The 26,669-nt window shown below is 33.7% G+C and overlaps 1 protein-coding gene across 1 annotated transcript; it reads right to left on the bottom strand.

Annotated features, from left to right (window-relative positions):
* Positions 1–9,129: 9,129 nt before the first annotated feature.
* LOC145260372 (enhancer of rudimentary homolog) lies at positions 9,130–26,556 on the bottom strand. Its single transcript, XM_080118317.1, has 4 exons — positions 26,442–26,556; positions 16,407–16,494; positions 13,509–13,629; positions 9,130–9,806 (listed from the first exon to the last, which is right to left on the bottom strand). Exons 1-4 carry the CDS (start codon positions 26,442–26,444, stop codon positions 9,710–9,712), a joined length of 309 nt encoding a protein of 102 aa, XP_079974443.1. The 5' UTR covers positions 26,445–26,556; the 3' UTR covers positions 9,130–9,709.
* Positions 26,557–26,669: the final 113 nt, after the last annotated feature.

Here is a 26,669-nt window from a genome sequence, read left to right as displayed (position 1 = left end):
CTATCCTGTAGATTAAATAAAAGGTTCTGTTCAAAATTCTGTGAAGATTTCCCCAAGTTTAATGTGATGCGCATGTCGGAGGTTACGTCGATTGAAACGTTGTGAAAATAACAATCAAGATGAGAACAGTAGTCCGAAGAATCCAAATAATATGAATAGTCAATCCTCATCTCAAAAATTCAGATTTATCGAAATTGTTTTCATTCAAATTACTGTCCTCACTATTGCTATTTGTTTTTTGCCTACATTTCATATGACATGTCCACCAACCTTCTTCAGGTTTAGTGTTTATCACCCACAATCCTTTCAATTATTTTTATATTATATACGTTTCTTTTGTATTTAAATCAGATGTGGATTCTTAATTCATGCATATTTATTACCTCCCTTACTAAATCATTTGAAGCCTGATTTTCCCATTTTGTGTGTTTTGGAGGAGGAGGGGCATTATCTTTTAATTAAAATATTTTAGCGGACCTTAAAAATTTGCCCATGTCTCTTTTTTATTTTCATCTTTTTTTTTAATTTTCTTCAGCAAATTATTATTGAATACACACTAGTCTACCAGATTATCAAAAGAAGTTAATATTTAAATATTTGTACGAGGTGCTCAGTTTCTAATGCAATGTTCTAGTAAATTGATCATCCATTTTAGAACAACTTGATGTTTTTAGGACAAATTTCATGGATATAGCCTTTTTTTTAAATTTCGCTTTTTAAAATAATCTTAAAAAAGGCTAAATTCATGAAATATGACCTAAAAACGAAAAAAAAAAAAAAAAGTGATGGGGTGCCAAGATTCTTCAGGTCTGCCACAATTTTCATATTGAATTATATTGCCAAAAATAGAGTATAACAAACTCTGCAAAAAGTAAACCTGGATATTTGGTAGGCATCACCACTACTTCCTTTCATAAGTTGTTACACGGAGCAGAAACACAGATAGAGAATGCCACTTTTCTACTGAGACAAAAACACCTTTGATACATTTTACATCCCATTAAGACCAAAACTTGTCGCTGAGGTAAAAAAAATCATCAGAAAGTGAATTAAAATTTTTGTTATATATATGTATGTATATATGGTTTTAAAAATGAAGAAAAATCTAAATGTTCATATCACACTCCAAGCGATTGCTTATTTCTCATTATGTATTTCCTTTTATGCATTAAAAAAATTAACGTCAAAATAACAAATCCATAATGTGTCAGGGGTGTGAGTTCTTGCTAAAGTCATATTTATTTTATGATTGATGTTTTATCTTTATGGAGAGCTGTCTAAAAGAAAAAGAACTGTAGGAGGACAGCGGAAAAGTTAAAGGACAGCTTGCAAGTGTCCCTCAAGCAGTTCGGTTTGTATTCTGACTTGTGAGAAAACCTAACCCAAAACAGATATTCCTGGCATACCACAAGCCACAAAGAGCTCACGATTGTTGAATCTGCACGCATTGAGAAATGTGAGATGAAATATGCTATTAGAAAAGACAAAGCAGTCAGCACGGAATATGGAATTATCCCACGAGTGCCCTACATGCGTGAGAAACTTCTCCGGATCCATAAAACAACTCCATGGTCATCTTCACAAGTGACTGACAAACAAAAACTTTAATTTTTTGTAAAATATCAATGTTTCAAACTTTTGCTGCTGATTTGTATGGCTTCAGGTGCTGATTTGTATGGCAAAGGAAGCCAAATGAAGACTACCAGTGATCGAGACAAAGATGTTGCATTGGATTTCTGGTTTGACATGACTCAAAATCTTGGAAACGAGGAAAATATTGTCTTCATTAGTACAAACATTTAATGCACATAAATGACAACACCATTATGAAAATGAAATTTAGAATGAAGGCTCCCTGAGGAAAAATTGAAGAGGCTAGCTGAAAGAAACTTAGTTGAATGCGTTACAATATCAGCAGGCCAATTTCATTCTGAGCAAGCCTTGGATCGTGTATGGTGGTAGGAGGAATCCCTATCGAAGTCCATTTTGCAAGATAAACACAGAAGAAAATGACTACAAAAATGTATGGATTACTTTTTTTGTGGTCTGTCTGTTTACTGTGTACATCAGCGTAGAAAATGGAAGCAGTAAATTTGCGAAAACATTGTCCGGAATGAATAGTATATCTGAGAAGTGCTGAAACCATCTACGATGGAAAAGCATGTGTGCTGTGTGGAACAATAAGTTAGAAACTACACAAGGCACATCCACAATGCTGATGTATTCTTTCTCAGTATTGCCTCAGATTTTTTTTTTTTTTTTTTTTTAATATTTATTTGAGGGTTAATACAAGCAAGAGGGAGCATTTATATATTTTCTCATCAACTTTTTGTCGGAAACTCAAAATAAAATACTTTTTTTTTTAACCATCCTGCAAGGATCAAAGCATAATATCTGTTCTACCAGAGGGAAATAGAGAAGTTTTGGTGCTCGTGCAGAATAGTAAATTTTGAACACATTTTGGGTAAAAACATTACTACATAGTGTTGTATCAAAATTAGTATGAATTCCAAAATTTACGTAAAATGATCCAGATCTATGCATAGAAACTAGTGGTTGGAGTATTTTCATTGTTTTTTCCAATGGCGGATTTCAAGGAAAGTAAAGGAGATAAGTCAGTTTCTTACAAGTAACAAGATTTTAAGAACTCTTCAAATTTAATTCTTTAAAATCTGTGCTAAAACTCTATAATTCAATAAATTCTATTTTACTTGTAATTTTTCCACTGGATCATTTTTTTTATATACTAATCTAATTTCAACATGACACATGTAATAATGTTTTCACCTGAAATGTGTTGGTTTAAAAATTGACCATTCCTCACGAGCACCAAAATTTTAAAAGATCTTATGCACACTTTTTAACTCTACTTTGTTCATGCCCCCTCCCTCCCAGGCAACGTTGAGAGGCATAAATAACAATGAGGACAATAGCTTGAATGAAAACAATAAATCTGAAACAAAATAAAATTTGTTAATCTGACAAATCAATCATTGAATATTACTGCTTATAACTTTGACATTGTGATGATGACTCATCGTAACTTTATCTGCTGCCATATTGCAAATTTACAAAATGGTTACTCGTTTCAGAAGGAAATTTAAAAACCTTTAAAAATATTAATTACAATCACATTGGTTGGTTCAGATTAATTTAAGCATTTTTTTTTTCCTTTGGTGATGATGAAGGGAGAGAATATGGTTCTTGTCCAGAATTCCTCCATGTTAAAAAACAAAGAAAAATCTGTAAGTTGTATGTACTCGTGACGAAACGAAAATATATTCCAATAATCATGTAAGTTGATCAAGTATTTTTTTTTTTTTTATAAAGAATATGATTTTTAAGCAATTAATGATGATTTGTAGGCATCACAACATAAATCTTGCAAGTTTGAATTATTGTTGAGTCATATCTTGAGATTGTTTTACAAAATGGCGATGCAAAAGTCGCTACTTGGTTATTCATGGAATTTGATTTTTTATTTAAATATAAAACTACTTGATCAATTAGAATATATTTTCGTTTCATCACAGGTATTTTTTATTTCTTTATTTTTTTTTTTTAATATAGGGGAGAGTCTGGACAAGCAGCTAAGAATATTGCAAAACAAATCTGCTGAATTTCATTTTGATATGAAATGTTAAAAAATAAATAAAAGCAACCACTTGCCCTTAGTCTTTCTGTTTATTCTAAATAATATATTCAACGTTTTAACGGATATCCGTCTTTTTTTTTTTTTTTTTTTAAATTTTCTGTTAGATCTATTATGTACATAAATTGTTTGATTTATAGTTGTTGCTAAAATCTTCAAAAAGCTTTAGAAAATATCAAATCCATGTGAATGCATGAAATTAATTTCAATGTTATATAAAAACCATTCAATGTTTTATATTTTTTTGTTTGAAATTTTTGAAAATAAATAAACTTTGTATTTGTTTATGACTTTTTTTTTTAATTTATTTTTTTAATGAATTTTTTTCTTCCTCACTGTCCACAAAATATCCTGTTTTTAGCAATGATGAGCCTGGTCAGTACCAGATGGATGACCATTTGGGAAGGCTAGGCGCTGTATTTACTGCACCTAGAAATTTCCAGGTTGGTATCTAGGGGTGCATTTAACTCTAGGGGTGGGAGGATATATATATATATATATATATATATATGAAACGTCTGGTTTGTTCGGCTTAAATAAACTAGAAAACTACAGGTCCGTTTTCCATCGTATTTTGCAACAGTGATTGTATCTAATCTATCTATATGTTTATATATTAAAAATAAAAAAATATTACCATATTAAAAAAAAAACTTTTATTTGACATCATTTCTTTTCGGTCGACTATTTTGAAATGACAAAAAATTACGATTCTGACTACACGTGCGTATAAAACAAACTTTTTAACAATCGTTAAAAGAGTGAAACAGAAATTGTTAAATTCAAGAAATGAAACAAAACTAAAAATAAATAAAATAAGTTGTACTTATGTATTTAATGAACCAGATGTAACTCTGTGTTCGACTCGGATTTCTCCAGAACATCACGTCACCTTTTTTAAACTATAAAAAAATACTTTAACAAGAATGTTTACGACTTGCCTCAGCGTATTATAAACACCCTAACCTCCCCATGTTAAAAACAGCCTTCGGATTACCCCCTCCTAAACTGCGAAAACCGTTCTTAACATGGGGAGGTTGGGGGGTATTCTGAAAGCCGTTTTTAACATGGGGGGTTGGGGTGTTTATAATACACTGGGGCAAGTCATAAAAATTAACGAAGTTGATATTATTTATTGCAAAAATTGCTTATTTAACAAAAAAAAAGATGACATTTTCTACAAACATATAAGAAATACAAATTAACAGTAGGTTTTTGTTCAGTTGATGTTTTGTTTCTACATTTAAAATTTTACTTTACTTTTTCTTTCACATAGCGTTATTTCATCGGCAACGCTTGGCTTTATCCGGCTGTCATGCGCCGGTGAAAGCTGAGCCGAACGCTGAGAAAATGATTACACAACACTTAAAATTTACTTCATTGTGGATTTATTCAAACAGTCCTTTGGAAAATAAATATTTAAAATAAAGTGGCGTTTATGCAGTTATGTTACAGTGCTATTTTTTAAAATAGTATTTTCACGTTAAATTCAAGTTTTACAATATCTTTTTGTTTATTAAATTGTTAGGTGAAAGTACAGATAACCCGGTCGGTTTCTAATGTGTGGAAAATCTAGCTCCTGGAAAAAAAAAAAGGGTACTCTGGATAGTAGCAAAAATAAATCTTGCCTCAGTCTCAAAGGATTTCTCCTTTACTGATTGAGGAAAAATCGGTGAAGTGTAGTTCACCCTCTGTTTCTTAATATCTCTCTCCATCCATCTCTACCTTTCTAATTAAATTGATTTTGGCAGTCATTTGGTGACAAAATGACAGCCTTAACCCGTGCTGCATGCAGAATACCTGCAACATTATTACTAAGTAGAAGAACTACTTATTCTACTTTGAAACTACTATTAAACATTCAATTTTTTTAAAAATCTTATGTTCGACATCTCCAAAACATACAGTATGGGAAAAATATTGCGAAATGCAAATTTATTGTTTGGGATGAATGCACAATGATACGCAATAAATCACTTGAGGCTCTTGGTCGATCCTTGCAAGATTTGCGTGGCAATGTCAGACCATTTGGCAGTGCAGTAATATTGCTTGCAGGAGATTTCAGACAAATGTTACCTGAAATTCCTCAATCAACACCAGCAGATGAAATAAATGCTTGCCTCAAATACTCTACTTTTTGGTGCCATGTGAAGACATTAAGCTTAACTCAAAATATGTGTGTCTAGTTGCAGACTGCTCGATTCGGCACAGAAATTTTTGCATCACTTGTGGGAAATTGAGTACAGAAAAGTGCCAGATGATCTGAGTTAAGGCCAACTAAACCTTCACACACAAAAGAAAAAATATATATATGAATAAATGTATCGTGAAACACAACATTATAAAGTGTATTATGAAAACTGTCAAGAAGCAATGAACGGATTTTATTACTAAAATAAAAATATCCCGTTTTAGTTTCCACAGAGTTTGATATGAAGATTTTTTTTCCTCCAAGAAAATCCACACTTTTCAGTAACACTGAACAATTATTTAATAATTGAGGTGTCGATAATAAAATTAATAAAAAAAATTTGTAATTATTAAAATTACTAATACAAGTGTTGAGGTTCCTAGATGCCGGAAAGCCTTCTACTCTAATAGTTTCTTCCTTTGTACTGTTAAGCTTTGGAATTCTCTCTTTGTTTCCTGCTTCCCTTACTGTACTGACATGCAGAAGTTTAAATGTAATGTGAACAGATGTCGCTACTCAACCATATTCTGTAACATTTGACACTGGATTTTTTTTTTTTTTTTTTACATGGAGGTCACCACTTATCAAGGCCCGGAAGCCACTCGGGGATAAGGGTTATTGTGTGTCAATGGGATAGTATCGTAATAATCGTTAGTATTGGAGATTTGATAAAGTGTCTTACTTAAGGGGGCGATTCATCAGGAATTTGTTTATGTTGGACTTAAAGACATTCCCATCAATATAGTAGTTCCTGAATAATTTCAGACATATTTACAAAAGTAAAAATAAAAATTCAATCGTCTCTTGAAATTAGCAGCATTTCTTTGACTACAGACATTTAAAATAGCTACTACAAATGCTCCCTTTCTCAGTTTAGCAGGTCATTGGCTTTCAAATGACTTTGAACAGTGCATAGGTGTGCTTAGAGTTGTTACATTCCCTGGTAGACACACAGGTGCAAGAATAAGTGAAGATTTGCATAATGTTCTGCATGAGTATAAAATCTCCAATACAGTTTTCTAAGTCTTGCAGGATTCAGGAGCGAATATGGTTGCTGGTGTCAGCGAATACAGTTTAGAATCACTACCATGCTTCATACATACATTGCAAATCTCAATAAATGACTTTATTTTCCCAACAGGCTGTCAAGACAATGTTTTAATACTAACAAAAATATAGTCTCTCACTTGAATCACTCTCCATTAGTAAATTAACTGAAATACAGGATCAGCTTAATTTGGAAAAACAAACTCATCAAAGATGAGTCTCTAAAACCTAACAAAGCTTCATATTTCATCCGGTGTATGGTGGAATTCAACATATTACATACTCGAAAGAAATTTAACACAACAAAAAGCTCTTGTAATGTATGCTGTTGATGATAAAATTCCTACTTTAACAACTTACCAATGGGGACTTGTTCAAAAAATTGTCCAATTACCGAGTCAATTTGAAGAAATCACCAAAGCAAGTTTCAGAACTTCAACCATATCAATGATAATACCTAGTTCTGAGGTTACTTCTGTCAAAATCCGTCCAATTCTGATATTTATGAATTTAGTGGAATCTTTTTACCACCATCGAACAATTCTGTGAAAACAAGATTTTCATCTATATATATTAAAGGCAAAATGTGTGTTAGTGTGTGCACATTTTTTGTATGTCCGGCAAAGGCTTTTGGAAGGGGGGGGGGGCTCAGGGTGGTTACTGTCTCTTCGAACTTTTTATATACTTGCTAGATTATAATATCTACGATTTACGAAAGGAGGTTGTGTATATCTTTTATTTGAGCGACTTTTACACACTATTTTCGCAGTATTTCCTGGTCTCTGCATGTTTGTTTGGCTTTTCCGTATAAAAAAGCGAAACTGAACACGGAGCAAACGCATCTTCCTGGCACCTGTGCCAGGGACGTTCAGAAAGCAATGAGATTTGATCAATGCAGTGAAAACCCGTCATATCAGACAATTGCTATTCATTTGGACACTCCCCTTTTTATGGGAAGCTGGTTTTCCCCAACTTCTTGTGGGGAACGAACAAATATGCAGAAACTGACTTGCAGCCAAAGTTAAGTGCATGATTTAATTCCCCGATGGTATGATGTTTGACCTCACCGCACCTGGGCAACGCTAGTCTATAATATAAATCTCACCTGTCTATTTAAATGTATATATGTCTTACAAAAACTTTTGACAGAGGCGACGGATTCTGACAAGATCAGTATCATTTTGAAGCTTGACGTCTCGGACGGCAAATATCGAACAATTGGACAAAAACATTAATTCTTTCATCTTAAACTCAGCCGTTTTTCTACAAAGAGGGGTTGATTTTTTTTCGCTGACACTTTAGCAAGTCATCGTCACCATTAGATTGACTTTGGTTAATTTCAACGCTTTTGACTTCTGGTCACGTCATGGAGAGATCAGCTAACATATCAGATTTTCTTTCACTTTCTTTTCCGCCTTCGTGTCACGGGTTCGAGCCTGCCTGCCTGCTACCACTCCCCCCCCAACATACACCTCCAAACATCAGGGCAATGCCGGGCACCCAGGTTAGTCAGGAATAATAGAAACATTTATGCTGATATGAATCGTGTCCTGTAGAAGACTCTCTAAAACCTAACAAAGCTTCATATTGTGTCCAGTGTATGCATGTTGTATGCACTCTATCAAATGTATGTATATTGTTGTTATATAGCTGCTTACATAACGCATATGTTGTGTAGCTGATTGTGTCGTCTAATGTGTGTGTGTGTGTGTGTGTGTATATATATGTTCAGGTCAACTTTGCACCTATTGGTCCGAACCAAACGATCTGTTTAACATGCAGCAAAGTTTACAAATCTACTACTGGTTTGAGAAGACGTGATTGTTCATAGGAATACACTTCAACCTCCAGAGGAAGTCAACTCGATGGAAATTGCTCAATTTGTATGTCACATGTGCTTCAAGATGTGCAAATCTGCGGTGGGAGTGCAGAGTGATCTGAAATGGCATGGATGACAAGATTGGGAGATGGATAGATACAGAAATAGATAACTAAATAAATAGATTAACACTTTCTTGTGTTCAACCTATTACATAACACTTCTATCAAAATATTTCACATCTCAATAACATTAAACATATCACAGTTCATCTTTTGTTTCCTCATTCTATTAGGTAATCTGGTGCTACCCGGGACACACAATATCTAACATTGTACACATCAAAATTTATTCAAAAACAAAAACTTTATGTCACCAATTTTTTGTTTTTAAAGAGAAAAACGAAAAAGAAACATGAAATGGTCTTTAAGTTTTTATTTATGATACAAGTCTTGGTCAGATTACAGTTGAACAAAAAAACAGAAAATCCCATTCTGTGAGTAAAATTTTGTCATTTTCAATATAAACCGTTTTACAAAATATTCCCAAGAAATTTGTTTAAAAAGCTTCACACATTTTATAAGCCAAAAAAAAAAAAAAAAAAAAATGTTCTTAAGAGATTTATTTTCTTCCAAGAAATATTTTAAAGTATTTTTTTTTTATCTCACATTAAAAAATATCCACTTCTATTTTCTAAAACAATTGAAAATATTTATCGCACATTTTTAACCTTCTTATTTTGTTTGATAGTTAAGGTCAAATCCAGCAACAGCAAGATTGTCATGCGACATGAATAAGTTTTACTCAAATGATTTCATGTTACATGAAAAAATGATACAGCAAATGGATTAATGAGACGATAAATACCGATGGAGTTGTTGTAATAATCTTCAGTTTTTTTGTAAAAGGGAAAAAAAAAATAATGTTCATGATGAAAATATTAAGTGTAAAAAAAAAAAAAAAAATTAAAAAAAGAAAAGGTTGATATAGTCTGTCATCTTCAGCCAGTTCCGGCTTGCTTCCTCAGCATTATGTAAATTTTTTCCTTCATCCATTCCTTATTATGCGGAACATACGTCCCAGTGGATTTCTGGAACCTGGAAAGAAAACAAACAAAAGAAGTTTGTTTTAATATGAAGTAAAACTTCTATAAATCAATGTGTAACATTTTGAATGGCCTTATCCATCATCATCATATCAGAAGTCGTCATCATCATCATAAGTACTTTAAGACTTAGCTGATCTAAATGTGAGGTGCTTTACATAAATTTCCAGACCTTTTTTGTACAGGTATTTAAAATTGTTGTAGACTCTTGAAAATTCAGTTTGTTATTGCGATACATCTTATGAGATGGCTGACCAATTTTTATGATTTCAGGTTCAAATGAACAGCTACAGCAGGAATTGCAATACACTCTACTAAAGCCTGATTGTCACAGCTGGTGAATTTCAAAAATGCAATCTGGACGTGAGGACACTTTAGAAGAATGATATGCAATAAAATTCTGTTTTAAACTTGGAAAAAATGCCACAGAAACGTATAGAATGCTTCAGACTGCTTTTGGACCATCTTGCATGGATCAAGCATCAGTTTTGGAGTGGCATAAAAGATTCAAGGAAGGCAGGGAGTGAGAGGAGTAAGGAAGTCAGAACACCAGAGTTGATTAACCAAATAAAAAATTATGGATAGGGACCGTGGTGTGTCTATAGAGATAGTAAGTGCACAGTTTGATGTCAGTGTGGAAACTGTACACATAATTATTCATGAGGAATTGAAGATGCGAAAGATTTGCGTGTAGTTTGTCCCAAGAGTGCTCCATCCTTGTCACAGACTATTCGGCTAAGAAGATGGACATCCAAACAGTTCCTATATAAAGGTGATTACCTTAGAGTCCAGACCTCACTCCCCATGAGTTTTGGTTATTCCCCAAGCTCAAGGAAAATCTTAGAGGCTGTCATTATGAGATAATTGAGGAGATGAAAGAGGCTGTGATGACAGGTCATTGACACGTTCACACAAAATAACTTCCATGGTGCCTTCCAGAAGTTGTTGGAACGGTACAACATGCACATTGCAGCCGGAGGAGATTACTGCAAAGGGGACTAGAGTTTCATGTGCATACTGTCAATAAAAGTGCGCATACAAAAAAAGTTTGAAAACTTATTGAAGGCACCTCATATAAAATTGATTTGAATTACAATTAAAAAAATTAATATTCATTTAACAAATAGTGAAATTTTGCTAGAAATAAATTTATAATTATTACGTGTGATGTTCGTTTCATATTTTTAAAATTATTAAAACAAAATAACAAGACTTATATTTTTGTTGCGATTTCTCTTTCTTTTGCCACACTATCTATTTGGGTCAACAGAAAATCAACGAGCTTCAGATGATTGAAGACGAAACCAGATGTAATCCAAACAGGAGAGAGATACATTTCAGAGAAAAGAAATATACTCCTTCCCTGTAGGAATTCTGAACTCAATATTAGAATGAAAACAACAGTTGGTGTTTCCTACTGCAGCAAAAGATAGGAGACCTTCCTTCTCCCAATAAGGTACTCTTTTCAAGTACAAAATAGCCAAGAATGGACCTGTCCACATTTCCTAGTAAGAGCGCCTTACGCGGTTAACAATAAACCAGTTCTCAAATGAGGAGGTAATGCCTGGGAAGATGTACTTACAAAACCAAGCCAAATAATACTCTATTCCAATAAAGAACAGTCTGATGGTTCGTCTCAGCTCTTAGATTATCAAACGTATGTCAAAAACAGATCATGACTGGGATGAAAACCGACGTATCGAATCTATTCTATTTAATCATGGATTTTTTCTTTTAAGGATCATCGAAACCACATTTCCTCCTATCAAAATTAAATTCCCCAAAAAGAGAAATGCAACTCTACAATTCATTTTTATACTCGAGACTTCTGGAAAATCTACAACAGTGTAGTAAATAATGGGCAATCAACAATTCCCCCACTAACCAACAATCACGAGGTTGGTCTCCTCAGCAACCGACAAGGCTAACATGCTTGCCAGTCGGTTTGCCTCAAACTCCACACTGGACCCTTCCAACCACCCCCTACCTGACTTTCCTATGCGGACAGACGCCACACTAGACGATCTGAAAACCACCCCTGCTCAGGTGCATGCTATCATAAAAAACCTTGACACCTCAAAAGCATGTGGACCCGATCTTATCCCAGCTGTGCTATTAAAAAAGTGCTCAGCCGAAGTAGCTCCAGTTCTCTCCAAACTCTACAACAAATGTCTTAATGAAGCTTGCTTTCCGGGCTGTTGGAAAACTGCTTCTGTTGTACCAGTATTCAAGAATTCTGGCGAAAGGACAGACCCATCAAATTATCGCCCCATTAGCCTCCTCCCACTTTTTGCCAAAATATTTGAGACCATAATTAACCATGCTCTAGTCCATCATCTTACAGATGCTAAACTACTGACTGACAAACAATATGGATTTAGACAAGCCCGTTCCACAGCAGACATCCTCACCGTGATCTCTGAACGTATATACCATTCACTGGACAAAGCGGGGGAAGGAAGAGCGGTAGCTCTAGATATATCTAAGGCTTTTGACAGGGTATGGCATGAGGGTCTCCTCAGGAAAATCAGATCATACGGTATCACTGGTAGAATACTTAATATAATTAAATCCTTCTTAGATAAGAGAAAAATCCAGGTAGTCCTCGACGGTCGCACATCTAAACAATATGATATAAATGCGGGAGTGCCCCAGGGTTCTATCCTTGGACCTCTATTGTTCCTGATATTCATAAATGACCTCCCCGACAACATTGCCTCTGAGATGGGTATATATGCTGATGACACTACACTCTATGGCAGACACGACAGGAAGACGAATGAACACATTTCTAAAGAAATGGCAGAAACACTAGAGGAAGACCTCCAATCTGTAGTGGAATGGGGACAAAAGTGGTTGGTCGCGTTCAATGCTGCCAAGACTAAACTAGTTTCATTCAATAATTACAAGAAACCCTCTCTACCACCCATAGCAATGGCCAACGACTCTTTATCTGAGAGTCCATCTTTCAAACTCCTTGGCCTAACGTTCACAGGAAACATGAGTTGGAACAATTACATTGAAGGCATTGCCAGGGCGGCTGCAAGAAAGGTAGGCTCTCTCTACCGTGCTAGAAAACTACTAACACCCGAAAGTATCCTGTACCTCTATAAGGCCACCATTCGCCCATGTATGGAGTATTGCTGCCACATCTGGGCTGGTGCATCTGCTACTAGTCTCTCGCTCCTTGACAAGGTTCAAAAGAGAGTCGCAAACCTGATAGGCCCTGAACTGGCAGCTAAGCTTCAGCCTCTGTCCCATCGACGAAATGTTGCATCTCTCTGCCTTTTCTACAAGTATTTTAGTGGTGAATGCTCTGACGAACTGCAATCACTTGTGCCCCCACGACGCGAGCACCCTCGACAAACCCGACAGGCTACTAGATCCCACCCCCACACTGTAGAGGTCCCTAGATGTAAAAGATCTTTTTACTCCAATAGTTTCTTCCCCAGAACCGCAAGACTCTGGAATTCCATTCCAGGTCCCTGCTTCCCCAACAGTACTGACGTGCAGAAGTTCAAGTGTAACGTGAACCGACACCTTGCTGCCCAAATCCCTACATAGCACCCCAGTAGTTGTTGCCCCTGATAGTAGCCCCCTACACCAAAGTGTCAATTTGCCTTGTTTGGGGTGAAAATGTAATAAAAAAAAAATTTAAAAAAATACACACGTCACATTCAAAGCAAATACTTACACGAGACAACTTAAATCTGTCAGTTCATCAATAAAATCAAACAACTGACTGATGTCATAAGTTATTGAAGGACAAGCTGGGTTCATCCGTTTCAGATGTTCTTCATAGATTTTGCAGATTCCTATGAAAAATAATTAAAAAATACTGTAATTTTTAGATGAAGGATGCAAAAAAATAATAAAGAAAAGAAAACACCACCTAATTTTTTTTAATAATTGACTTTTTTGTGCATATGTGACACTTATGTTCGGCTGAGGTTATCGAGTGCTGGAGACATAGGAAAAAATGAAGGATAGAAAAGAAAAGGAAGTAGGTTCAGCGAGTAATAAACGAACTTATCAATAAACAATGGATAGGAATTTGTTCTTAATGCAGACAAAGAGAAATAAGGGTAAACTTTAAATTAGGGTGTGACGAATGGCAATAGCAAAAGGACTGAACAATGGACTAAGAATCAAACAATAGGAATGACACTTGACGAGGAGGGGGCAGTTGAATGCTTAGTTAGTTGAGGCCTGAACTCTGAGATAACCAGTTGGACTTTGGATATAGCAGAGAGCAGTGGGTCGCTCGGAGGTTCTTTGAGGGAGATGGGGAGATGAACTGATGGCAATATATGCACTTGGCCTCAACAGGACATGCATGGAAATTATCATGTAGAAACGCATATCTAATCAATATATATGCAGCCATAAGAAGATGAACAAAAAATCCACGGCACACACGTTTGGGGTCGGCGGCCTGTCGGTGGGGCTACACATGTACTCAAAGTCAGGATGTGATGCAGGATCATCTCCCTTATCAAAGCTCTTTTAAAGAGGAGACTTTGTTGGTTTGGCCACACTGCACACCACAACCCTGTAAAGTTTATCCACAAAGCAATAGCTCCAGAGCCACTCCAAGATTGGCGAAGAAGTCTATGAGGCCAGCTGAAGATGTGGTTATACACTATCAAACATGAAACCTAGCTCAAGTTTACAGATCTATGGTGTTTGCCACTGGTCCTGGTAATGGTTGCCCATCACTAACTTAGCCACTACAGACCAGTGTGTGTGGTCTGCATTCATCCAAAATATTGCGTCTTCTATGGAAAGAGCTGGCTCAACCCATCCTGGGCAAATGTCGCCTGAAGTCCTTAAAGTCAAACTCCTGTAATATAAATGTTTTTGTTTAGTACATAATAAAGGATGTTGCTATTTACCTTACTATGATAGTAAAGTTAGTTATATGACTTCTAATGTCAGAGAAAATCTAACTTCTAAAGAGAGTCACTCTCTGGACTGGATCAAATAATCAACGTGTGTGTGTGTGTGTGTGTGTGTGTGTAATAATTTACACTAACACAATCATCATCATCAATTTAACATCTATTTTACATGCTGGCATGTGTTGGATGGCTTTTAGAAATTGACTTTAAAACTAATTTATACTCATAGCCATATCTTTAATCAATTTCTATCACTTCTTATGTCTTACACTACCTTTTCCTGTGAACTGAACCTACTCCCTTAACTGTTCTACATCTACTAACCCAAGAACTCTTATCCATTCTATCAACATGATCACATCAACAAAGTCATCTGTCCTACACACACTTTCCTATACTGTCTAGATTTAATCTTCCTCTGAGGTCATGAGATTTAAACTTGCCCTTAAGACTCACATCACACATTCACCATATTATTATTTCTCTCCATGCAGCTCATATCCTCAACCCTCAGTGGCAAGGCTTTACTTCCATACATCAGCACACTGCGTAGACATGCCTGATAAACTCTTCCCTTGATTGACAGCAATAACGCTCTGCTGAACTTAGAAAACTGCTGTCATTATTATAACGTAGTACATATAAAAAAGTGTAAAAAATAGGTTAAGTTTGAAGTATAAAATTCTTATTTACTTTTTAATTATTTAAAACTCATGATCATTTTTTAATTTCAAAAAGATTAAGAAAGCAATGGATAAATTCACAAAACATCATTAGCATATTTTATTTAACATCTGTTCTACATGTTGGCAGGTGTAAAATAACTTTTAGAAATTCACTTTCTAATTAAACTATCCTTGGCCAGGTCTTTATTCCGCTTTCTCACATATTTTCCTTGGTCTTCCCTGTTACCTCAACTATCCCACATCTACACCAAGCATACTCATCTATTATATCAATGTGAGCAAACCAAATAAGCCTCCAGTTCACTCACTCTCTCTCTCTCTATATATATATATTATTACCGGTTTATCTGCTTAGTTACACATGTTTCGGTTACCGAATCGTATCAACGACCCACTAACTTCAGATTTGCTATATATATGCATTTAATTTCCTTCAATTCTTGTGTTAATTGCCATAAGACACTAGCCTACGAAGTTAAGGGTGGCTTTGTGACTGGGTTTGAGCCCATCGACCAGCAGTAATTATCATTTTCTACATGAATGATTGCTAATCATGAAACACTAGTGTCTGTAGGTATAAAAATAATTGTTAACATTTAGTTGAAACAAAAAAAAAAAAAAAAACGGTTATAAAGCTGCTTTCAGAAATTAAGGTTGAGTCATCTTTAAGGAATCAAAAAAAAAAAAAAAAAAAAAAAAAAAAAAGCAGCCAACTTTAAGTGCGAATGCAACATTTCGATTTCTGGTCGTTTTTCACCAACTTAGTATTTATAACGACTTCATTTCCTTTAATTCTTGCATTAATTGCTGGTAGCCTCGAGTTAAAATGATATCCTACGAAATCAAAAGTAGCTTTGCGACTGGGTTTGAATCTCGATCAGCAGCAATTATCATTTCCTACACTGATGATTGTGTAAGCATGAAACACTAGTGTCGGTAGGTATAAAACATAATTGTTAATATTTGATTAAAAAAAAAAAATTATCTTCAAGCAAATGAACCCACCTTCAAGGCAGTCTGTGAGCGATTCATAGTCAGAATATGTCCGTGTCTCTGGTTTAGGATTAGGTTGAATCAACATTATTGTGTGCGACTGAAAAAGAAACAGAAAATATTTTCACAATTTTAAATAAATATACGAAAGATTCATCGAAGATTTGTTCAGCAAGTTAAAATATCTCACATAAAAATGTCATGATACAATTTCAATATTAATAAACCTATCAGACAAGTGCTTGTGGCTATATTTCTCTCCTATACATAGTTTTGACAACTATACATTAATTTATCATTATTTTTTATTTACAACCAATTGAATATTTATTTAAAACAGAAATAAATTCTCAGCACTTCTACACTATTAGAATGGAATTTTGGAATCAATAAATGGAGTTTTCAGATTAAAAAAAAAAAATGTTTTTACAGATTTTTTTGTCAATTCTAATAAATTAGTGTTAGCTTCCAAATTATGCAGTCGAAATTACCTGAATATCAAAAACAACTTAAATCTGTTACATGAATGCCCCGGTCTAAGCCGGGTTGACATGCTAGTATATATATGTGCATAGGTATATATATGTATATATGTATGTTCATGAATTAAAATGTGGCACACGTTTGCGGATGAAATGTCAGAAATTGACAAGCTAAACGGGAATTGTTTCAATATTTCTCACAAATATAAATAAACCTTGTTATTGTTATGAAAAATGTAACAGAAAGGAATCTGGTTACGTGGATGTTTTGAAAAGATTGACAGAAAAAGTGACAGAAGGAAAAAGATTGCAGTTGGAGATTTGATTGTCAACCGAGTGGACGCCACGATAATTCTCTCTGTCGCTCCCCCACTCTCTCTTTCTCTATCTACCATAAGCAAGAACAACAGGAGAAATAAAAAACGGACTGTTGCTTACACCAATGGTTGTTGTGTTTTGAATTCTTAAAAAGGGTTTATAATATAACAACTCGTGTTAGCAGGTGAAAAATTGCAGCCATCTTGTTTTCAAAAATAAATCAAAATGAAAACAAAGGAAGTAACTCGATTTTCGTTATTTTTGGAAATAATCATCTTAAAAACACGAGGAATATGTAGGTACCATTGTTTACATGTGAACTTCAGTATTACGATTTTCAAAATTTCATTCTGAGTGTAGAAGCGCCAAATTTTTTCCTTAAAATATTCCAGAACCTTTGAAAATTGAATTTCAAATGACCAATCTAGGAAATCATAATTCCTCATATCAGTAACTTTTTCCGAACTTATTTTTCCCTTCCTCTAAACATTCGAAATGTTTTTGCCGGCATATTTTTTTTTTCTTTTCACTCAATTACTTATGTGCTTTAAAGTAATACAATACATGCAATTTATACGTTTGATACTATAGCCACATAAAATCGATTTTTTCTTACGCAAAATTGTGTAGATGAAACCAAACTAATTTCACATCTGTGACATGCGTAACGTGACTTGTTTACTTTCGAACAACTAAAAGTGATTTTAAATCTTTCGTGAAAATTGAATCACTAATGAAAATATCACATTCGTTTTATAAAACTTAAACATTTTGCTATTCAAATGTTATTCGTCTTTCTTCTGTGTTTAGTGTCTCTTCCATGCAATCCTTTTCTCTCCTGACCAGATTTTAACTGAGCTCTTGTAATAATGTGTTCATTTCATTATTGATTCTTTCTTACTCATCCCTATTTCTTATTTTCTTTTTCTCTTACTTCCTGCCTAGTTTAAAAAGTCAAACACATGCAGTTCATCAGGACCTTTGTGTCAGCGGTTGTTAGAAGATTGCAATGTAGTCATCCAAATTATTTGCAGCAAAATGGGTTTCAACATATTTCTTAACTTAAAACTTTCAGTAATTAAAATCATGCTTCAGTTAAAAAATAACTGAAAAAAGCAAACTGAATCATACATGCAAAACACAGAAAAAAAAATATTGTCATGTTTTAACATTACCTTGGCTGATATGAACAAATCTATGAACGTTTTATTACCTATGAGTTATTTCCCTTGCAGCATACTGTATTAAAGTTATCTCCCTTTGTGTCTTGGGATTTATATGTACCAATCAATGTGATTTTTTTTCGTATCGGAGGCACCACTTATGAAGGCCCAGAGGCTACTCGAGGATAAGGGTTAAAGAGTCAACAGTAGTCAATGGGACAATATCGTAGTAATCGTTAGTAGAGGAAATTTGGTAAATTGGATTACTTAAGGGGAACAGCTCATCAAGAACTTGTTTACGTTGGACTTGAAGACAACCATATTGTAGTCAGCTGGAAAGAAGGTAAACGGAAGAGAGTTCCACAGATTTGCAGTTCTAAGAAAGAAGCTTTGTTCATGGAATCTACGTTTGAGTTCATTGGAACAGATACATTAAGAGCATTGCCAGAGCTGCTGCGAGGAAGGTGGGCTCTCTCTACCGTGCTAGAAAGCTATTTATGCCTGAAAGTATCCTGTACCTATACAAAGCCACCATTCGCCCATGTATGGAGTACTGCTGTCACATTTTGGTTGGTGCATCTGCTGCTAGTCTCTCGCTCCTAGACAGGGTTTAAAAGAGAGTCGTCAACCTGATAGGTCTTGAACTGTCATCTAAGCTTCAATCACTGTTCCATTGACGAAATGTTGCATCCCTCTGCCTGTTCTACAAGTATTTTAATGGTGGATGCTCTGATGGACTACAAGCCCTTGTACCCCTTTGATGTAAATACCCCCAACAAACTCAACAAGCAGCACAGTAGAGATCGTTAGCTGTAAGAAAGCCTTCTACTCTAATAGTTTCTTCCCCAAAACTGCTAAACTCTGGAACTCTCTTCTGGGTTCATATTTTCCCAACTGTACTGACATGCAGAAGTTCAAGTGTAATGTGAATAGACATCTTGCTGCTCAACTCCCTACACAGTATCTCTGCAACTACTGTCCCTGATAGTTCCCTACATCAAAGTGGCACTGTGCCTTGTTTGGGCTGAAAATGGAATAAAAATAAAAAACATTTTTTTTCTTAATTAATTTCTACCTAAAATGGCCACAAGTGGTACATAAAATTTCAGTTCAATTGTAGAATAAGGACAGTTAAAATCTGGCCGTGAAATTTATTGGTTTTGAATTATATTGTTAGTTCAGAAATTAAATTCTAATTTACTTGCTTATATTTTCAAGTATTTATTCATGGTGTTTAGTTTGATTGTTTTGTAGAAAAAAATTGTTATTTTTGTTTTTGCAGAACATGATTGAGTTGTGCAAAAGAAAAGAAAAAAAAACAAACAATAAGATCTATGGTGCTTTTTAGGTCAGGAAGTCAATATCTTCAGACAGCCTGATCTGACAGCACCAGAGTTGAAAGTGTAAATTTAATTCAAAGTTTTAGCCACTGGTGGCCATGTTTTTATTAACAACTCATTGATTATCATTAAATTATCGACAAGTTTTATTTTCACATGCTGCCTTCATCTTTGCTATTGACAATTAATTAATAAAATTTATCAAAAACTTATTAGTGAAAAATCAAGTTTTGTCCAGCTTTGTCTACAGTCTTTGTCAGCTGATATTTGTGCTTGACGATGAATATCTTAGAAAAATCACTTTTAATTAATGTTTACCAATTAAAAAGTATTGTTGTTTTAAAAAACAAAAAAGTTTGTTTGCTTATTTTAAAACTAGTAAACATTCGGAAGTGACTTTTCTTATGTCAAGCACAGATATCAGATGAAGAATATAAAAAAACATGCGAAACTTGATTTTAACAAACTCATGTTTAGACTAGTAACCCAGCCTTGCCAGGTCATAAAATGTGCTTTATTTTAATTCTGTTGAAATCTGAAAATGTCAATGGCATTTCCACTATTGGATTTTGGAAGTTGTATTGAGCTTTTTCTTTTTTTTTTTTATTCAAACATGATTATCATGAGAGGCATCAAATTTAGAGATGCAAGAAATTAGTTTCCAATTTGTGGAACTGAATGGACGTAATTTAATCGTCTTCAATTCAAAGGATCCTTTTCCATTTTATTCTGGCAGAAAACATTCAAGAGACTCATGCTTTCTGTGGCTGAACCCCCGTTGTGAGGAATATGGATTTTTCCAAGTTTCTAGTTTTGACGTCGACATGAAAGACATTCATCAAAATCAAAGGAATTTTTCTCACTTTATCCAGCAGAGAGCATTGTCAGGAACTCTGTGACTAAACCCCCCCCTGATTCAGCACACTTTCTGACATGAACCATATTGAATTTTTTTACTTTATGGAGAAGTGTAATTTGTTTTTCCAAATTCTTGATTTGCCTCAGTCAAAGAGGATGGATTACTTGGAGAGGTTACTACTAGCTCAGTCGCTATGCAAAAGCGCATCGCTTATGCAAGCACCAACAGAACAGAGAAATCTATTCAAAGTTTTAGTGTTGCAAACTTCGTGTCCTTTAGGATCTATTTCCTATGTGAATTTCTTCCCAATTTATGCAGATTTTGTATTTATTATTAAAGAGCCAATTCTCTCTCTCGTATATATATACTAGCATGGGTACCCGGCGTTGCCTGGGTTGGCATGAAGTTCCGTTTGGAACACACCTGCTATACTAATCATTTTCATCATGGGCAACGTGGATACCCCCACAACAATTCCCAAAATAAAAGAACGGATAAACCCCCCCCCGCCCCAAAGTAGTATGTGATACCCTCTCCAGATATTTCGTCAGAAGGGATACAAAAAGAAGAAACTATTCTCCGGATATTGAGCACTGGAAAGACGACCCCCCCCCCAAAAAAAAAAATAATTAAAAATAAATCATTACAACTTTTGTTTCAATAAAAATAGCAGCGAATGCCCGTGAGATCGCAAAAAAAAAAAGTTTCGTCATTGTAATGCCCCCCCCCCACCATGTAATTTGTCATATTTTGGGGTTCGTTTTGTTTATGAAATTGTTAGTTGAAAGTACAGAGTGGTCTCATAAAAATTAATTAAATTTATTGTTATTTTATGTTTGAAATGTAATTCCTGTCCCCCCCCCACCACCACACAAAAAATGTATTTGTCATGTTCCCCCGCCCCCCGATCACCAAACTTGAAAAGATGCTAGATGTGATATGTCTCGTTGAACGCTTGGTGGCCAAAATGTGGGTGTTCATTTTACGTTAAATTAATATGGAAAAGTGATCCACCACTCTAAAATGTTAATTTTCTTTCTTTTCAAAATTTCTTTCATATTATTTATAAAGGCTACTTAAACGTATTAGGCCAAAAAAAGTAGATCTTTATTTTGTTTTAGGTGAGTCACATCGTAAAAAAATTTATTGATTTCTGTATAGCCGTTTATAGAATAAAAACAAGCACATGAAATCTTTTCTTCAGTTTTTCGGAAGTGTTTTTTTTTTTAATATTAAAAAAACAATAAAAGCCAAACATTTTTCTATCTGCTCAGAATTATTTTTTCAAGCTAGAAATTTATTAAAATTACCAAATTATTTTATTAGGTGATAGTTTTTATTTATGTTCCGAAGTGGCGAATAACTCTAAAACAAAGATTTTTAAAAAAATCGATGTTGGAATAATAATTCCAAATGAATTTAATTAAATATGTTATCAATATAATTATTTAAAATTTATTAAATAACGATTTTAAATAGAACACTTATAACGATTCTCTTGCTAGAAATATTAACTAAGATACCGCTATTTAATAAAATCGATGTTTCTTAATGTAATATGCAAATGAGATAATCTCTTTATTGTATCTAGTTTGCAAGAATGATACTATATATAGAAATAAATGAGAGAGTAAAGTAAGGAACCATTTGTATATATTAATAAAACTGTGAACAAACAGACAGGAATACGAATTTATATATATATATATATATATATATATATATATATATATATATATATATAGTATTGATTTCAAAAGTTAAAGAAAAAAAAAAACAAATGACTTGGGTGCCATTAACTAGAATCGAAACCAAAACATTTAGTGCTCCAGCTGTGTTCCTTACTGTTTCAACTATCAACAGATAGATAATAAAGATTTAAAATTACCACTTCTAGCTATGAATGAATTTGCGCATGCGCAAAAGTAATAGAAATATGTCAGCAAGTTGAAACGAACATTTTGCATTTTACTCGTTATAAACCATCGTTGGTGTATGATTACTATTTCTTGTTAATTTCAGAGTTATGTGACCAGTAGTTTAAGAGTTTATCGGTTAAATATTTAGACATCTACTGTTTTATTTATATAGATATTTCTGTCTTACGCTATGAACTGGATAATCGATAACATTTTCTGGTCTGGGCGTTCATTTTACGTTGAGCCCTCATTAAAAATATATTATTATTATTATTATTATTATTAAGTTTTGACGTGTGATCGTAAAAAATAAATAAAAATAAAATATTTTTATCTTTCCACTGACAACGTGGGGGCGAAGGGTAAAATTTTACTAAAATATTTTCGGTGATAGTAAAAAAACAAACAAAAACAAAAAAAAACAAATTGGCAGACAGTGACTAGAACTTAGAATACACGTTATATTTTTAAGGTTTTAAAAAGTAAATTTCAACATAATACAATTAATTTGATCCAAAAATGTTGACGAAAAGACAGAGATCCCTATTATACAATTGAACCAAGATTTTTAACTCGCTAGTTAAATTGAACAAGTTTGCCACGTGAAATGTGAAGAATTCAATAATTATCGACAAGCGACCAAGCAAAAAGAAAAACTGTGCTTACGGAAAGAAAAGAAAAAATAACTACGGAAATTGTTGATTTTTATTTGTTAAAATTAGAAAGGAATTTCAACTTTTTCTAAACGCAGTTAAAAGAAAGAGGTTGCTTTTAAGATTACTGTTTTTTCTTGCGAAATTGAGCTTTTTAAAGTTCCTTAGAAATATAACGATCTTACACAAAATGATCGGAAAACATTTGACATTAAAGCCCGTCTCACGTTCGTATATAACAAAATAGTTTTGTTTTTTGTAGATTTCGATGTGCTAAAAACGAATCTGCAAACCGTTTCCGTTGCAAATTGTACCGCCTTCTACAATTTCATTTAACTACATACTATACAATGCTTCAAGCAAACTACACCCACACACAAAAAAATAGTTTTCATGATACGAAGAAATTACTTTTTCGAAAAGTGTAAATTTAACTTAAAATGAGCACCCACTTTATGGCCACTTTAGACAGGGGGGGGGGATTTTTTTTTTTTAAGTGTTTACTGGCTAAAAGGTTTTTCGATTTCTTTTGTTTTTATCTTTCAATAAAGACACGAGGAAATTTAAGAAAAATCGGTATTATTTTACTTCAAGGCTTGTCTCACATTCGTATAGACAAAAATAGTTTGTTGTAGTTTTCGGTGTGCTTTAAAATAATATGGTAACCGTTTCCGTCGCAAATTTACCGTTTGTATGGTATTAACCCCTTAACTCTGGGACTATTTTACATTTCACATCCCAGCCTTCGTTTACGCTACGCGCGAGTATAAAAAAGGTTGTTAAATGTGCGCTCGCGTACCAAACTGCATTGTCACAGTGTATTGGCGAAAATTTAAAATCAGACGAAAAACAAGTACTTTTCCAAATATGAAACCATGTAATTCTATGTTATCACGACTGGCCATCTTTGTACGCGCAAGCGCATTAACCCCTAAACTCCGGGACTATTTTCCATTTTACAGCCTAGCCTTCGTTTACGCTACGCGCGAGCATAAAACGAAGTCTGGTGGTAAATTTTCAAATTAGGTTCACCTCCACAATTTTCTTTTAAATGACGACTTATATGTTTTCGACTATGCTGAATACGTAAATCGCATTGAAATTTTGCAGAAATAAGTAGCTATCGAGATATAGAAAGTTGTATTATGCATTGTATTCTTTGGCGGCCATCTTTTTTACACGCGTGCAGTGTCAGTCATAGATGAGTAGATTTGTTTATGGCGCGCACGCGCGGGTAAAAAAATGGCTGCCAAAGAATACAATGCATAATGCAACTTTTTATATCTCGATAACTAATTATTTCTGCAAAATTTCAATGCGATTTTCGTATTCAGCATAGTCGAAAACCTAGAAAAAGGGGTCATTTAAAAGAAAATTGTGGAGGTGGACCTAATCTAAAAAAAAAAAAAATACCCTTTAATCAGGACATTAAAAATGAAATATTGAGAAAAAAAAAGTACTAGTGCAAAGTGCATTTATTGATCCGTGCTGAAATAATAACGCTATTATTTAAAAAGCCATTCTTAACATGGGGAAGGGAGGGTGTTTTGTACCTATTCTATACTTTAATCTTACAATTGAATGAATAAAAAAAAAAACTTTAATAAAACTTGGAAATACGATTTAAAAAAATAGCGCGGATCAGTACCACTACTGCGCCACTGCACTAGTGCACTAGTGCAGTAGTGCACTACTAGCACACAAAAAAAAAAAAGGCCGATCTTAACATGGGTGATTGGCCCGATTGGGGTTCTTAGAACGGCTTTCGGAATAACCTCATGTTATGAACGGCTTTCGAGGTTAGGGGCAGTATTCCGAAAGCCGTTCTTAACATGGTTGGGGTGTTTATAATACGCTGTGGCACGTCGTAAAAATTTACCGGTTTTTTTGTTTTTTGTTTTTTTTACAAGAAAAATCAAATTTTGGGTTTGTATTACTGTACACAGATTCGAAAAAGTTGTCCAAAAACAAATATATAACAAATACATGTTATCAAAGGCAAGATAAGTTACTTTTCTACCGAACTGGATATATATTTCGTGTTTTTATTCAATTTAACATGTTTATTCAGCTCGAAAAGCATATAGTATTTACCGATGTATTGGAAAATTCAAGATGGCGGCCGATTCTCTCTTTAACACGGTAAGTTTGGAAAAAGGTGTAATAAATAATAAGCTAGACAAAATACTGTTAGAAATTCGCTCAATATATGTTACCGTGACATAGGTTGACATATATTCGGTGGTTTTTAATAGTATTTTGTCTAGTTTATTATTTATAACACCTTTTCCCGAACTTACCGTGTTAAAGAGAGAATCGGCCGCCATCTTGAATTTTCCAATACATCGGTAAACACTGTATGCTTTTCGAGCTGAATAAACATGTTAAATTGAATAAAAACACGAAAATTATATCCAGTTTGGTAGAAAAGTAACTTATCTTGCCTTTAATAACATTTATTTGTTATATATTTGTTTTTTGACATCTTTTTCGAATCTATGTGTACAGTAATACAAACCCAAAAACTAAAATATTTATCTAGGTATTTTTATGACCATGTTTCAAAATACTCTCGTCAAATTTTGACAAACTTTAAGCGATGATTGGAGTTATCTCCCCTAGCGTCCCCTTCCTCATCCGCGAAATAAACAAGATGGCCGCGATCGATTGATTTCATTAAAGTTTGATCTTCCTTTGTAAAAAAAACAAAAACAACTTTATGAAATTAAGTGATTTTTTTTGTATGAAAACGTTATTCCATAACGAATATTTACATTTTTTAATGTCTTGATTAAACTAAACAAGTACCAGATTTCTATTAAAAAAATGCATTCACACTTATAAGATAGTATATTACGCATTTATCTATTTTATTTTTCTTTCAACTTACTTGAAAAGTGTCTAATAAATTAACACAGATAAAATAGTTGCATTTGACATAGGTATTTTTTACCATGTAAATAAATATTTATGAACCAACAACAACAACAAAAAAAAACAATTTCTCGTTTTTGATGCATTTTCAAATTTAATATATTTTTTATTTAATCTTTTTTTAATTTAAAGATTATTATAATTGCATTGTTTTATGTATTAGTAAATTAAAGGACGAAATTTTTAAAACGTTGAGTATCTAAAAAAAAAAAATATATAGATTCATCCATGAAAAAGGCACGTCACGCAAAATTGTTGAAGAAAAAACCTTGCAAACAATTGAGTAATCACAAAAAGAAAGAGAGAATTCTAAAATTAATTATAAACTGCATTACAATTCCTTCAACTAATATAAGCAATAAAAAAAATATTTACAAACCATTTTGGTGTTTTAATAATTTCACAAGAACTTCTGGGATAAACTTGCAACAGAGTAACCGGAAGTAAGTTTAATGAAATCATGCAGATAATGGCATTTATTTTTTCTCTATTTTTTTTTTTTTTTTTTTTTAATTAAAAAAAAAACAAATAATGGCAAAATTTTGTAGCATTAAAACATTTTAAAAAAATCATAAGAAATAATATTTCCACATTATTTTTTCACTTC

This window comes from Euprymna scolopes, chromosome 36, assembly GCF_053919585.1.
Source record: "Euprymna scolopes isolate OS-2025 chromosome 36, ASM5391958v1, whole genome shotgun sequence".
In the NCBI taxonomy this organism is placed as follows: Eukaryota; Metazoa; Mollusca; class Cephalopoda; order Sepiida; family Sepiolidae; genus Euprymna; species Euprymna scolopes.
Note: the sequence above shows the minus strand (reverse complement) of the source record. Positions and strands in the feature narration are given on the sequence as shown.

Bases quoted from the DNA above. Each gene is read 5' to 3' on its own strand.
- LOC145260372 (XM_080118317.1), bottom strand. The intron at 13,630-16,406 runs GTGGGTTCATTT...TATTTTTCATAG, and splicing joins GCTCACAGACTGCCTTGAAG to GAATCTGCAAAATCTATGAA. The intron at 9,807-13,508 runs GTAAGTATTTGC...TTTTCTTTCCAG, and splicing joins ACAGATTTAAGTTGTCTCGT to GTTCCAGAAATCCACTGGGA.